We start from the raw sequence: 15,639 nt of genomic DNA, 5'->3' as shown, positions 1-15,639 counted from the left end.
CGCAATGACACTGACATATTTTAAGAGCTAGATATTTTCAGTTGAGACAGCTCAAACATGCATTTTAGTCTGGGACTAGATTTGTGAAACCGGGGGTTAATATATTTTTTATCTGAAGTGTGGCTTTTGGGGATTCCATAGAAAATCGCGTGTCTGATCCAAAAGTTCAGAAGGACTCTGACACAGATCAGTGCTGAATCTCTGGAACAGTTTTTCCATGTAATCTCAGGTTTCTTTTTCAGTGACAGTGCCGGAGCAGCAGGCCAGAGGACCACCCAAAATCTCTCTGCCCACGCTTCTCCACCGAGCTTTACATAACTCCGGATCCGTGGGAACGGTGTGTCCAGCGTGTGTGCCGCAAATCCTGCCATTCGATTCGGCCTTATGTGTCATTCAATCACGCCGTTTTTGTTGCTGTTGTATTACAAGATGGAGGAATTACTTTTGTGGTATGATGAGATCAGTTCAGTCTCTGCAGGCCTTCCGTCAGATGCTGGTCTGGAGTTTGCAGTAGCCTCTCACTGCAGAACAAAATCCCCACATCTAGGAGGTGGAGACGGGTAGGTTTAGGTATATGTAAGGTGGAACACAAGATCCATGAGGACTGATGAAATCTGCTGTCAGTGACCTCAAGAGTTTGTAATCAGCATCAGCGATGATGTCAAAGGCTTGATTCAGATTGCACTGCTTAGATTTTGTAAAGTAGAAGTGAATGTGCGATTCATTCGCCGCTATAAATAACTGAAGAACAAAGTACAGTTAACTGCATAAATATGAGACATTCTAAAACGCTTAACGTGGCTTAATGCATTAACACAGTGTTTTTAAAAGATCAAACTCAGTAAACACATTATTAATAAAGCATATACTATGTAAAGACAAGCAGATGAGCCCAGAATGCACTGTAAAAAACATAAAAAAGTTGAGCTAACTTAAAATTTGAAGGCAACCAGCTTCAGCAGAGTTTTTAGTTTTCTCAACTTATTTTTTAGGAAATTTCTCAACTTTTTAGTTGTATAAACTTAAAACAAGAAGTTGAGAAAACTCAAATCTGCTGAAGCTGGTTGCCTTCAAATTTTAAGTTAGCTCAACTTTATTTTTACAGTGTACGAACGCAACTGTTTAAAGGGTTACTCCACCCCAAAATGCTAATTTTGTCATTAATCACTTACCCCCATGTCGTTCCAAACCCATAAAATTGTCCTCAGAACACAATTTAAGATATTTTGGATGAAAACCGGGAGGCTGTCCCATTGACTGCCAAGTAAATTACACTGGCAAGGCACAGAAAAGTATCAAAAAATATCGTCAAAATAGTTTATCTGCAATCAGTGGTTCAATCAGAATTTTATGAAGCGACGAGAATACTTTTCGTAAGCAAAGAAAATAAAAATAACGACATTTATTGAACTATTTGTCTCCTCTCTGTGTCAGTGCGGCGCCGTTTAGGAGAGCATCCGATGGACGCAAACTGCGTATGCTATTCTTTGTCATCAGTAATGCATCAGTAATGTGTTTCCAGGGAAACCTTTCTTTAGTGATTTTAGGCTGCAAGCAGAGTTTCTCAACAAGTTCAAGAAACAAACAGCTTTTTCTGCTTAATAATCAGTTCAGGAGGTCATTTCTGTTTGTTTTAATGATAAACATACGGTTCTCAGAAATGAAAGAAAAATGTTCATGTTTGTTCACAAATCATGTGTTGACAGCGTTAAATGAGTCAACAAATGCAGTGAAAATATGCATACACACACATACAGTATATATATATATCTATATATATATATATATATATATAAATGCATATATTTTCTGAATGTAATATCAGTTCATAAAATGTCAACATTATAACATTTTAATATTTAATTGCTCAATAATTGCTGTTTAACATGCAGTGGCACCAAAAAGTATTTGTTGCCACTTTAAAATGTATACATTTCTTTATATTAGATGACAAAAGCAACTGGCGTCATACATCAATTAAAAATCACTGCCACATCAGCTGATTAAAAGTCTGTGACGTGTCCATATCTCACATTATCTCTCGGTTGAACGTTTATTGCTGTAATGAAGCAACAGTTTGTGTTTCTCTATATTGCGGGAAATGCCAGATCACCATTGGCTCTTGGTGACTAGTACGGGTTTTTCTCTTGTTGCCATGGCAACCACATTGACTTTCAAATTCTTGTAACGAGCTGAAATGTTAATTCATTTTGATTTCTGCAGTTTTGTCTCAGCTCCGATAAAATTTCAGAAATAATTATCATTTTGTCTAGGAAAAGGCCCGAAATAACCGGGCAGGTGATGTTTGAAGTGAGAGACTTGTTGCTAGGCAACAGGCACATTATTCACCAATCTGATCTCTTGCTGAGGTTCCTCTCTTATCTGTCAATCATCTCACCAGATGTAGAAATGATTTACTCAAGTGATTGTGTGTTCCTGTGTGGTAGTACTACAGTAAACATCATCTGGCTCTTTTACTGTTTGTGCAGGACATTTTCATTCACATGATGTCTTCCAGATGTGTTTGGGTCTCTGTGTGCTTCTGGGATTTGACTGGAGCTGAACACAGCTGACCTTTGACCTCATGTTCCAAAGACCATAGATAAGTATAGATGCCCCATTCGACCACTCCCACAAGTAGACACCATACTATGGGTTTGTGCAGGATTGTGGCATCTTTGAATAATCATTGGTTACTATGGTGAATGACGTCAAGTTGACCATTACAATATGGTAGATGGTTTACTAATAGCGGCTCATAGAAACAGTTGCTAATGAAGATCTATGTAGACATTTCTATGCCAAACACTGGGAACAGAGAGACTGACAGACTGTGGTGGATATGAACCTACAGCTCCACCTGCTGGTGAAGAACTGCTTGTGCTTCTGCTCTCTAATGGGCATCAGAAGCTGATGATACACTTGCAAATGGACATTTGAGGACATGGCATTGTGGGATACGGTTTCCAGTGCGGTGTGCTCTGCTTATAATGTAGTGGCTCATCCATGCATATACATTTTCATTCAGCTTTATGCATTTATTATTGACATTTTATCAGTGTGTGCATTCATGTATAGTACTTTTTACAGTATTATATTATGGTTTTCATATTATAATATTTGTAGTTTTTATAATAAGGGTTATTCTAACTAAAACAATAAGAAATTAATCTTAATCTTACTTTATTTCAGGTAGTTGCCAAGGTAACATATCTCATTTTTGTTTAGTTGAACTTGAATTACTATATATATATATATATATTAGTTTTTATTTTTAATTATTCTAGTACTATTGTATATGGTCCTACTATATCTATATTGTCCTCATTTGTAAGTCGCTTTGGATAAAAGTGTCTCAAAAATGTAAATGTAACAAATGTATATATAAAAAAAAAAAAAAAGTTGAGTCAACTTAAAGGTAGCTTCAGCAGATTTTTGAGTTTTCTCAACTTATTTTTTAGGAAATTTCTCAACTTTTTTGTTGCATAAACTTAAAAATCTGCTGAAGCTGGTTGCCTTCAAATTTTAAGTTTGCCCAACTTTGTTTTTTTTGTTTTTTTTACAGTGTAGATAGATAGACAGGGTTATTATAATTAACTAAAACTAATTAAAAATAAACCATAAAAAATATAGCTTGAACTAAAATTAAAGTGTAAACTATAAAATATACAAATTAAAATCTATTCAAATTATTAACACCTATATTAGTATCTCTATTAGTGATACTAAAATAACACAGCTATATAGACATAAAAACTTGAACAAAATTGACAAACAAAATAATGAACCAAAATTAAAGTGAAAACAGAAAATATCAAATCAGATTGAAAAACTGTCTTATATCAATGACACTAAAACAACACTGAACACTGTTTGATGATAGTATTATAGGAATCCTAGCCAAAGTCACAGAGATTGGGCAAAGTGATTTATTTCAGGGAAACATCACGTGACTCCAACATGTGATGAACACAGAAACCTTCTTGCAGTAAACTGAAAAACACAAGGTGCTTCAGATGAGGGATTTTTCACAGAGTTCAGTGTAAAAAGAAGATTTAGCATTTTTTATTTTGCATAATCCTAGATTAACAAATAAATGCATGTTTTAATTGTCAGTTAAAATTACACTACATTACAGTTTCAAAATGTTTTGCTACAGTGCTTAGGTTTGGGTGCAGGTGAAGCTTCTCTTCATGGTTCATTCAAGCAAAGTTCTTCTTGAGGAAGTTGATGAGGCCATTGGTGGATGAATCATGAGAAGTGACCTCCGCTGAATCCTGAAGCTCCGGTTCGATCTTCTTTGCCAGCTGTTTCCCGAGCTCCACTCTGAAAAAAAAACGAGTATAAATAATATAGGCATATTTTTAAAAAAAAGACAAAACTAACAAACAAACACAAAATTACTAAGACTTCAAGTACAATTAAAGTGAAAACGCAATACAAGAATAAAAACTAATTGTATGTGAATGACACTGGTCTGGTAATAAAGCTATTTTATCTACTTAACAGGTTTAACCAATTAATAAACGTATTTATTATATAAATAATTAACTAAAACTGAAAAAGATTTAAAAACTACATGCACATTTAAAAATAACTAAAATTGCATTGATAAAGTTAACATTAAAATGAAAATTTTTTTTGTTTTTTAATTAATAAAAACTATAATAACACTGGCCTGGTAATAACACTGCTTTAACTATATTTTACATGTTAGCATCAAAAATACATTAATTGTTTCATTAACATGCCTGAGATCATACCTATTTTTCCTGATTAGTTGAATTTGTTTTTAATTTCACTCACCCCCACTGATCAAAACTGTTAATTTCCCACATGACGCCCTGAAGGAAGATCTTGTGTTCATACATGGCTGTTAAGAGAGGTCAGAGGTCAGGAACCTGCATATCAGATGATATCTAATACTGTACAGCATCACCAAACCATTTGAGACGCACCGATCAGAACGCCCAGAGTGTATGGAGACACCTTTTTGAAGATGATGGAATTTGTTGGCTTGTTTCCTTGGAAAACCTGGACAGAAACGCAGGGATGATGTTACCAGGAAAGAGCTGAACGTTAGTAATATTTGCACATTTAATAACTGCTAAGAGTCTCTGTGTGAGCAATGAAAATAAAAATATTAAACAAAAATACAGTTTTGTTTAAAAAATATATTTTTGCCAGTCTGATCAAATCATGTGACAAGATAAAGATTGTTGCATATGATTGATTTGTCACATGGTCATGATGAGCAGATTGCATTGTCAGATACATTCTCTCAACTCAAATGCATGTTTTGAAAAATGTGAGTATTGCATGTATATAGAAAATCTGCATACTGTGCATATGATTCATACTGCAGGAGTTTTTGGGGTGTAGTGTGTTTTGTGTCCTGTAGAAGTCAGTATGAGCCAGCTCTTGACTTCATATTCTCACTTTGTGTGGCAGAATTTTCTCTAGTTTGTCTCCGCTCAGTCCTCCGGCTTCCAGCTCTTTCTTTGCCTCTTCTGTCGTCTTTCCCTTCATCAGCGCCTCTGTCTGCGCCAGGAAGTTCGCCACCAGGATCTGCACAGTATAGATTTAATAGCAGCTTCACTGTAATAAAGCAGTGTTAATGTTAAATTTAGACTACTGTATGATACAAATTCAATGGTGTAGGCTAAAGCAGCCCTACAGAAGACAATAGTGACATTATTCAACTCAATTCAGTTGTTAATTCAGTTCAAGAACAGCGTTGATGTTGTAAAGGATCTACAGAAAACATGACGCATCACATACTGGAAGAAAAATGAAAAAGTTAATTATGACTTTATATCTCACAACTCAGAATTTTAAACACCAATTCTGACTTTTTCCCTGCAATTTAAGAGTTAAATCTCACAATTATGACTTCTTTTCTCACAATTCTGGGTTTATATATCAAATTTCTGATTTTTTCCTCACAATTCTCAGCTTATATCTGAAAATCGTGACTTTTAAAAAAATATATATTCTGACAATCTCACAATTCAGACTTTTCCTGGTAATTGTGACTTATATATGTGCAAATATATATCTCGTAATTCTGAATTTATAACCAGCAATTCTGTGTTTTTCTCTCTCTCAGAATCGCAAGAAAAAAGTCAGAATTCTGACAAAAAAACACAATTACATCTCTGTCAATATATCGATAGATAGATATATGGCTGAAATAAGCTTCCATAGATTTGAGCCACATCATGTGATTCATCGCTGTATCTGCAGCTCGGTACCTTGTGGTGGAGGTTGTTTCTGATTGGATGTTGAGACTGGGCAGGAATGAGGAAGTCAGCAGGAACCATACGAGTTCCTGTGGAGGAGACAGAAGGGTCAGACAGATGCTTCTCCCTCCCAAACACATACATACTGTACGTCAGATAGTGGACCTTGGTGAATGAGCTGGTAGAAAGCGTGCTGTCCGTTAGTTCCCGGTTCACCCCATACGATCGGCCCGGTGTGATAGTTCACACGCTTACCATTAGTAGTGATGTACTTTCCATTAGACTCCATGTCACCCTGTAAATCACAGCATTAGTTTGAAGTTTATTCACTTTCCTGCTTAGCAATAATGAGATTGAATTATAGCAGAAAGTACATTGAAAGATAAAATTGCAAGAACAAACATACAATACAAAAAAACCAGAGAAATATAAAAACAAAATTTTCAGAACATATTCAATAATACTACTCCAAAATATAATAAAAGATATACAGGTGCATCTCAAAAAATTTGAATATCGTGAAAAACTGCATTTTTTTGTAACTTATTTCAAAAAGTGAAACTTTCATATATTTTAGATTCATTACATGTAAAGTAAGACATTTCAAGTTGTTTTGTTTTAATTTTGATGATTAGAGCTTACAGCTCATGAAAGTCAAAATCCAGTATTTCAAAATATTAGAATATTTCCTAAGATCAATCAAAAAAAAGGATTTGCAAAGCAGAAAAGTTCAAGTTCTTTAAAGCATGTTCATTTATGCACTCAATCCTTTGTCGGGGCTCCTTTAGTACAAACTCCAGCATCAGTGAGGAATGGCATGGAAGCGATCAGCCTGTCAATGTTCATCAGAGGGCGTCAATGTTCGTCTTCTGGATCATTGCCAAGTCTGCAGTCTTCCCCATTATTGTGGTTTCAAAGAACAAGAGATACCCTAAATTTATACTGTAGATATGGTCGTTTAGTGAAACTGAAATATAAATATTCTAATATATTGAGATACTGGATTTTGACTTTCATGAGCTGTGAGGTCTAATCATCAAAATTAAAACAAAAAAACACTTTTTGAAATAAGTTACAAAAAAATGCAGTTTTTCACGATATTCAAATGTTTTGAGATGCACCTGTATGCATATACGTCTGTCCATACATAAACAAAATATACATCCATTCACACACGCACATAAAAATAATAAGTTTTGAAACATACAAGTGCAACTGCAAAAGCATCCAATTAGATATATCAGATTCCCATACCATTTGCATTTTTGATGACTTTACTATCAGTATAAAATGTGTTCTGTGTTCGCTCTACAGGTGAGACGCACCTGTTGGAAGTAGGCAGCGAAGCGGTGCATGTATTGATCATATGGCAACAGGCAGTGAGTCTCCGCCTGGAAGAAATTGATGTACCAGATGCCCAGCAGAGCGAGCAGCATGGGAGCGTTCTGATCCACGGGAGCCGTGCGGAAATGAGTGTCCTGCCACAGACGCAGATTCAGGGGTTTATTTGAGGTTTTTAAAAGAAATGGACACTTTCATTCTTCAAGGATGCAATAAATAGCTGTGACAGTAAAGACATGTTACAATAATGTTACAAAAGATTTCTATTTCAAATAAATGCTGTTTTTTTTTAACTTTCTATTAATCTGTGAATCCTGAAAAATAAAATGTTTCACGGTTTCCACAAAAATATTGGGCAGCAACGTTGATAATTACAACCCGATTACCGGAAATGTTGGGACGTTTTTCAAATTTGAATAAAATTAAAACACAATAGAACATAACAAATGTTTAAACTGAGAAATTTCACACTTTTATCCTCTAAATGAGCTCATTTCAAATTTGATGTTTGATACAGGTCTCAAAAAAGTTTGCGCGGGGGTAACAAAGGGCTGAAAAAGCAAGAAATTTTGAAAAGATTCAGCTCAGAGAACATCTAGCAACTAATTAAGTTAATCGACATTAGGTCTGTAACATGATTAGCTATAAAAGGGATGCCTTAGAGAGGCATAGTCTCTCAGAAGTAAAGATGGGCAGAGCCTCTCCAATCTGTGAAAGAGTGCATAAAAAGATTGTGGAATACTTTAAAAACAATGATCCTCAACGTCAAATTGCAAAGGCTTTGCAAATCTCATCATCTACAGTGTATAACATCATCAAAAGATTCAGAGAAACTGGAGAAATCTCTGTGCGTAAGGGACAATGTTGAAGACCTTTGTTGGATGCCTGTGGTCTTCGGGCCCTCAGACAAAACTGCATCACTCATCGGCATGATTCTGTCATTGACATTACTAAATGGGCCCAGGAATACTTCCAGAAACCACTGTCGAATGGGACCAAATTACAACCCCAAAACTCCAGAAACTCATAACCTCGATGCCCAGAAGTATTCAGACTGTTTTGAAAAGAAGAGGAGATGCTACACCATGGTAAACATGCCCCCGTCCCAACTATTTTGAGACCTGTATAGCAGGCATCAAATTTGAAATGAGCTCATTTTGTGCAAACTTTCTCAGTTTAAACAGTTTTTATGTTATCTATGTTCTATTGTGAATAAAATATTGGCTCATGTGATTTGAAATTCTTTTAGTTTTCATTTTATTCAAATTTAAAAAGTCCCAACATTTTTGGAATTTGGATTGTATCAGAAATGTCTCTTGAGCAGCAAATCAGCATATTAGAATGATTTCTGAAGGATCATGTAACACTGGAGTAATGATGCGGAAAATTCAGCTTTGATCACAGCAATCAATTACATTTTACAATATATTCTTCAGTAATAAAACCTACCATCCAGTGAGCTCCAGCCAGCAGCTTCTCAAAGTTCTCGTATCCTGAGACAGAAGAGATAAAACAGACGCCTGAGTATCTCTCACTCATTGGATATCTTCATGAGAGTCCCATAATAACACTCACCGATATGAAGTGCAATGGACAGACCAATTGCAGACCATAATGAATATCGTCCGCCGACCCACTAAAAAAAACAAAAACAATTTCAGACTCATCTAATGAGGCACAATACATTACTTTTTCAAATAATTTAGTTACAGTTAACTAAAACTAAAACCAAGGCCATGATTTTTTACTTGAAATAAAATAAATATAAACAAAAAAACTAGACATATTAAAAAATAAAAACTAATAAACATGACAAAAACATTAATAAAACCATCAAAAAAATTTTGTTACTTGAAATAAAATAAATGTTAATGGAAATAAAATAAAACTTAACTATATAGGTATAGACATATTAATGAACAAAAATGACAAAAAAGACCAAAATAAATACAAATCCAACTTCTTTACATGAGCTAAAGAGCATATGGATTCTATAATAAACAGGACAGGAAGGAACCTTGCCCTTTAAATATCAACAATGTGACTAAAAGTAGCCCGTCGGCCTTTACAGTGAACCAGTCTGTGCGTGACCTTTGCTCTGATAAGGTCAAGATCACGAATAACCCAGCAGCGTTCGGCCGCGAGTCAGTGAGGGACTCTGGTTACCAGCAGCTGTCCAGACAACTACTTCACAGGTCAAACCACTACAGCAAAAATAGCCCAGGGCATCAGCGGACCCCGACACTCACATCCCAGAACCCAAACATATTCGCCGGGTCAATGCCGAAGTCCTTCACTTTGGGCTGAAACACAGAAAATGGAATAAAGTTTGTTTGTGAACCTAAAATATCCATGCTTTTAAAGGGCTCATCTCACACACATGTTCTAAGAAAGATTTGCTAATGTACTCATTAAGTCATGGAAACGTTAATTCTTTTAGTGCTGTCAAACGATTAATCGCATCCAAAATCCCAAACGTTTTTGTTTACATACTATATGTGTGTGAACTGTGTATATTTATTATGTATATATATATACACATACATACATGTATATATTCAAGAAAAATATTTAGCAGTTTAGTTTCAGTAAATTCTCTTTTTGGACTCTTTTGAGTTTTGAAAGTTACAAAATATGGTTTAATAGCACAATGAACTGTTTTTGCAAATTTTAACTCCTGCTGATGTTTACATTTAAACTATAATGCACTTACTCCGTTGGTTGAGAGCGCCACGAAATGCTTGGCCACTGCAGATTTCTGCGAGGATGATAAAAATGACAGAAGAATGAGTGCGTGACACAGGCGTCCCGTACACGTCGCTGCAGGAGGTGAGACTCACGTCTTTGGCGGCCTGCAGGAACCACTCCTTCGCTGATTCAGCGTTTGTGATGGTTTCCTGGGTCGTGAATGTCTGAGGAAGACAAACAGAAACAAACGATTTCACAACGTTATCAGTGTATCAGTATTTTTTGTTTTTTGATTTACAGAAATCTCACTCAAAGAGTCATAGCTAAATCTAAATGTGATATTTTTGTCTCTGCTAAGGCTGTATAATCTGTTCAGTCTCTGAAAGCTGCGTCCTGCTCAGACCTTCGATGCGATGATGAAGAGTGTGGTCTCAGCGTTGAGTTCAGCCAGAGTCTTAGCGATGTGCGTTCCATCGATGTTAGACACAAACCAGACACGAGGTCCGCCTTTAGAGTACGGCTTCAGGGCCTCTGTCACCATTAATGGACCCTGAAACACACACAGAAATTATTAAAATAAATAAATAAATTGATTGACTGATTAAAATAATTAAATAAAAATTATTTACAACAAACAAATAAATGAAAATTTGAATAAAATGAATAAGTAAATTTTAGTGCTGTCAAATGATTAATCGCATCCAAAATAAAAGTATTTATTATATTTATTATATTAAAAACATTTATATATAATATAATATATAAATGTATATACATGTAAATATTTTCCAAATATATACTATATGTGTTTGTATTTATATATACATAATAAATATACACAATACACATACATACTTATTTTGGATGCGATTAATCATGATTAATCGTTTGACAGCACTACTAAATTTATAAGTAAATAATACAAATATGATTAAAATTAATAAATTATTGAATAAAATATTTAAATTAAATAATTTAATTAAAATAAATATATTTAATTTAAAACAAACAAATAAAATATCAACAAAATAAAATAATATATTTTTTTTTACATGAATGACTAAAATTAGTAAATGTATAAATAATAAATCGGGAAAAACAATGTAATAATGTAACTTAACAGAAATTACTATTTTAGTCTTTCTATTTCTAAATTTCATTTTTTAAAACTTATATTTTTGACGTGTTAGTCTTTCAAATTCCAAGTACACCTGATAAGAGGAAAAAAAAAAAAGTATTTCCAATAAATTCAAAATTAGAAATTTAAATTGATGTTTTACTTGCCGTAATTATTTGTGAAATTTACTGGCAATGAGTGAAAATTGTTTCACCACCACACCTTTTCAGTGTTTTGGGAGTCAGTGGCATCTAAACAGAGAGTTTTGATTTCACAAACCAGATCAGATCCACCGATGCCGACATTAACCACATCAGTGATGGATTTCCCAGTGTATCCCTTCCACTCGCCACTGCGGACTTTCTGTGGACGGAAGAAAGTGAGATTTTGTTTATAATTGCATCCTGGCCCAGACACTTTTTATAGTTTCCATATTTTGATCACTGTTTATTTGTGTATATATCTGTGTATATTTTCATATTCAAGTGTCCTAGTATGAAGCATCGCATCAAATATGACACCCACGTGACAGAAGCCCTTCATCTTCTCCAGGACCTGGTTGACCTCTGGCATCACGTCTTTCCCGTCCACGTTTATGGGTGTGTTTGAGCGGTTCCTCAGGGCCACGTGGAGAACAGCACGACCCTGCAGACCACACAATCTTCATGCATTTGGTAGACACTTTTACCTAATGCAATTTGCAATACATTCAGGATATACATTGAATCAGTTCATGCATTCCCTGAAAATCAAAAACATTCATGTGAAGTGTGTATATAAGAATCTCAAGCATTTTACAAGTGCAGCTTATGCTTAATTAAAAATATCAAATAAATAAAGCATAATTCATAGCGTTTGCATCAATAAACACATGCATGCATCCCAGTATGTCCAAACAAGCTCAGCTCATTTCAGTCTATAAAAGCAGGAAATGTGATGTATATTTGAGCACACGCTGATTAAACCCTCAGTGAAATACCTCAGTGAAATTAATCTTTTCTCCTGAAAACATCTTGTCTCTGGAGGCCTCCACACCACGAGACTTCGCCTGCGGATCAAAGCTGTTATATTTACATGCTGACTCCATTTAACTCTCAGTAAACATTCATCTGCTCAAATCTTTACCAGCTCCACAAGCATCTTCATAACCTCTTCATTTATGAGGTTCTTGGAGTAATCCAGCAAAATGTCTCCTTCGTCTGTTTTTAGAGTTAAGCTGTTGAAAGAGGACAAACATGCAGCTTCAGATGAACTCTTTGATCACTTGCTTACAGATATTAAAATCATTATAAAGATAATAAAATCATTATACAAAATCTGTACAGCCAGATAGTTATACTGACTACTTGCATTTTTTATCACTATGATTGTTAAATATAATCTGCCACTTGAGTGAATATATATAAATATACAGTGGTGGACAGAATTATTCACACCCTTGATAAATGTGAAGAAAAAAGCCTGTAAAAATTAATCTGCATCATTAATCCTTTTGATCTCTTATAAAAAAGAATCACAAAAATGTAACCTTTCATTGAACTAAACCAATTTAAAATGGTAGGAAATATCATTATGAAATAAATGTTTTTCTCAAATACACGTTGGACACAATTATTGGCACCCCTAGAAATTATTATGTGTAAAATATCTCTGAAGTATATTCCATTCATATTTACAATTTTGAGGCTGAAATTGCCCAGCCATGGCTTCCTGTTTCACAGAAATATAAATAGGAGGGAAAACAAAGCCCAAATTCCCTTAATCATCCATCACAATGCAGCAAAAGACAATTGAGCTTCACAAATTAGTGAAGTGGCTTTAAGAAAAGAGCTAGAGCAGTGAAAATTCCCATTTCCACCATCAGGGCAATAATTAACAATTTCCAATCAACAGAAAATGTTACTAATCTGCCTGGAAGAGGATGTGTGTCTATATCGTCCTAATGCACGGCGAGGAGGAGAGTTTGAGTAGCTAAAGACTCTCCGAGGACCACAGCTGGAGAATTGCAGAATATAGTTGAGTCTCGGGGTCAGAAAACCTTAAAACAAATTGTCAAACAGCACCACGTGTTGTTTGGGAGGGTTTCAAGAAAAATTCTCCTAGCTCATCCAAAAAAAAACTCCAGTATATTCAGTTATCAGACACGACTGGAACATCAAATGGGACTGGCTTCTATGATCAGATGAAACTGAAAAATGAGCTTTTTAACAGCAAACACTCAAGATGGGTTTGGTGAACATAGGGATAAAAAGTACCCCATGTGTACAATGAAATATACTGCTGTATTTTTGATGTTGTGGGCCTATATTTCTGCTGGAGGTCCTGGACATCTTGTTTAGACACATGGCATCATGGATTCTATCAAATACCAACAGATAAAAAATCAATAAGTGACTGACTCTGTTAGAAATATTATAATGGGCCATGTTTGGATCTTCCAACCGGACAATAATCCAAACACAAACCTCAAAAACAACACAAAAATGGGTCACTGAGCACAAAACCAAGCTTCTGCTGGCCATTCCAGTCCTCTGACCTGAACCCTGTAGAAAATGAGTGAGGTGAACTGAAGAGAAGAAGCATCGTCATGGAGCTGTGAATCTGAAGGATCTGGAGTGATTCTGGATGAAGGAATGGTCTCTGATCTCTTGTCAGGTGTTCTCTAACCTCATCAGGCATTATAGGAGAACATTTAGAGCTGTTAAACTGACAAATGGAGGTTTCAAAAAGTATTGAATAAAAGGGTGCCGTTAATTGTGGCCAAATTGTATTAGAGAAAAACACTTATTTCATAATGATATTTCCCCCCATTTTAAATTCTGATTATCCAATGAAAGGTTAGATTTTTGGAGAATTTCTTTAATAAAAGATCAAAAGGATTAACAATGCAGATTAATTTTCACAGCCGCCTTTGATCATATTAACCAAGGGAGTCAATAATTCTGACTACCTCTGTATGTGAAAGTTTAAAAGTTATGAATTTGAATGTGGGCGGGATTTAATGATGATGGACAGGACAGTAAAACAGCTTCTACGTGTGACTCCGCCCACTTTACTGCATGAACTGTGAAGTACAGTTGCTAATTATTAAATATATAATAATAAAATATTTTAAATAAAACGGTATTTCACTAATGAGCTGTTTCAATCAGAATATTTGAATGAGTAAGTAAATAAATAAAGTACCTGAACTTTTGGAATCGGTTTTTATCGGCCTCGAACATCTGCCTCATGTTGAGACTCGCGGCGTTTGATTTGTACCATTTCTCCAGATTCTGGAAATTTGGGTCGCTTGTCAGTCCCATCGTGACGAGTATCGGGCAGAACCTGTGTGTGTGTGTGTGTGTGTGTGAGAGAGAGAGAATCTCCGGCTGAACTGAACCCAAATGTCACAGATCCGCCTTATGAAGGGCGAAAAAAGCAGCTGATCTGCAGCTCAATACACCCCCCCCCCCCCGCGCGCGCACACACACACACACACACACACACACACTCTCTCTCTCTCTCTCTCTCTCTCTCTCACACACACACACACACACGTTGGTTTTTGTGGTTTATGGGGACTCTCCATAGGCGTAATGGTTTTTATACTGAACAAACTGCGTGTGCTATTGCCCTACACCAACCCTACACCTAAACTCAGCCCTCACAGGAGACTTTGTGCATTTTTAGATTTTCAAAAAAACACCATTTAGTATGTTTTTAAGCCTTTTGAATTACGGGGACATAGGCAGTGTCCTCATAAACCACCTTCATATTGTAATACCTCTGTCATACCCATGTCATTATACAAATTTGTGTCCTCATAAACCATATAAACAAACACACACACACACACACACTCTCTCGCTTTCTCTCTCTCTCTCACACGCACACACACTCTCTCACACACACACAGTACAGTGCGCTGCAGAGGGGGCCAAAAACCTCAGAACATTTTTACCATAAATTTACAGACCTCAGTGTAAGTACTTGTGTGTATATTAGATACAATATTTTATACTAAATAATAAAATACTAATAGTAAATAAACATTACATTTATTTAAAAAGACAAAAAGCTAAATAAATAAAAAATCTGATGGATATGGCGCCATCTATCAACACGTGAAAGACATGAACACTGTGTTTGTTGAAATATTGAACACTAGAGGACACAGCAGTCCATCACATCACAGTCTTCAAAATATTGATGTTACTGTATTCCTCTCTGATGTCTTTCATCTGTTTTTTTGTGCACATAGTGTTCATT

At 35.4% G+C, this 15,639-nt stretch overlaps 1 protein-coding gene across 1 annotated transcript; it reads right to left on the bottom strand.

Moving 5' to 3' along the window:
- Nucleotides 1-3,907: 3,907 nt before the first annotated feature.
- LOC306888190 (glucose-6-phosphate isomerase-like) lies at nt 3,908-14,841 on the bottom strand. Its single transcript, XM_079446370.1, has 18 exons — nt 14,575-14,841; nt 12,514-12,604; nt 12,368-12,436; nt 11,914-12,033; nt 11,668-11,751; nt 10,675-10,821; nt 10,424-10,495; nt 10,297-10,341; nt 9,833-9,886; nt 9,159-9,219; nt 9,033-9,076; nt 7,568-7,720; nt 6,408-6,537; nt 6,255-6,331; nt 5,440-5,568; nt 4,959-5,034; nt 4,807-4,873; nt 3,908-4,326 (listed from the first exon to the last, which is right to left on the bottom strand). Exons 1-18 carry the CDS (start codon nt 14,691-14,693, stop codon nt 4,203-4,205), a joined length of 1,662 nt encoding a protein of 553 aa, XP_079302496.1. The 5' UTR covers nt 14,694-14,841; the 3' UTR covers nt 3,908-4,202.
- Nucleotides 14,842-15,639: the final 798 nt, after the last annotated feature.

Source organism: Barbus barbus, assembly GCF_936440315.1.
Source record: "Barbus barbus genome assembly, chromosome: 22".
In the NCBI taxonomy this organism is placed as follows: Eukaryota; Metazoa; Chordata; class Actinopteri; order Cypriniformes; family Cyprinidae; genus Barbus; species Barbus barbus.
The sequence above is the reverse complement of the archived record's forward strand: the minus strand, read 5'-3'. Positions and strand labels throughout refer to the sequence as shown.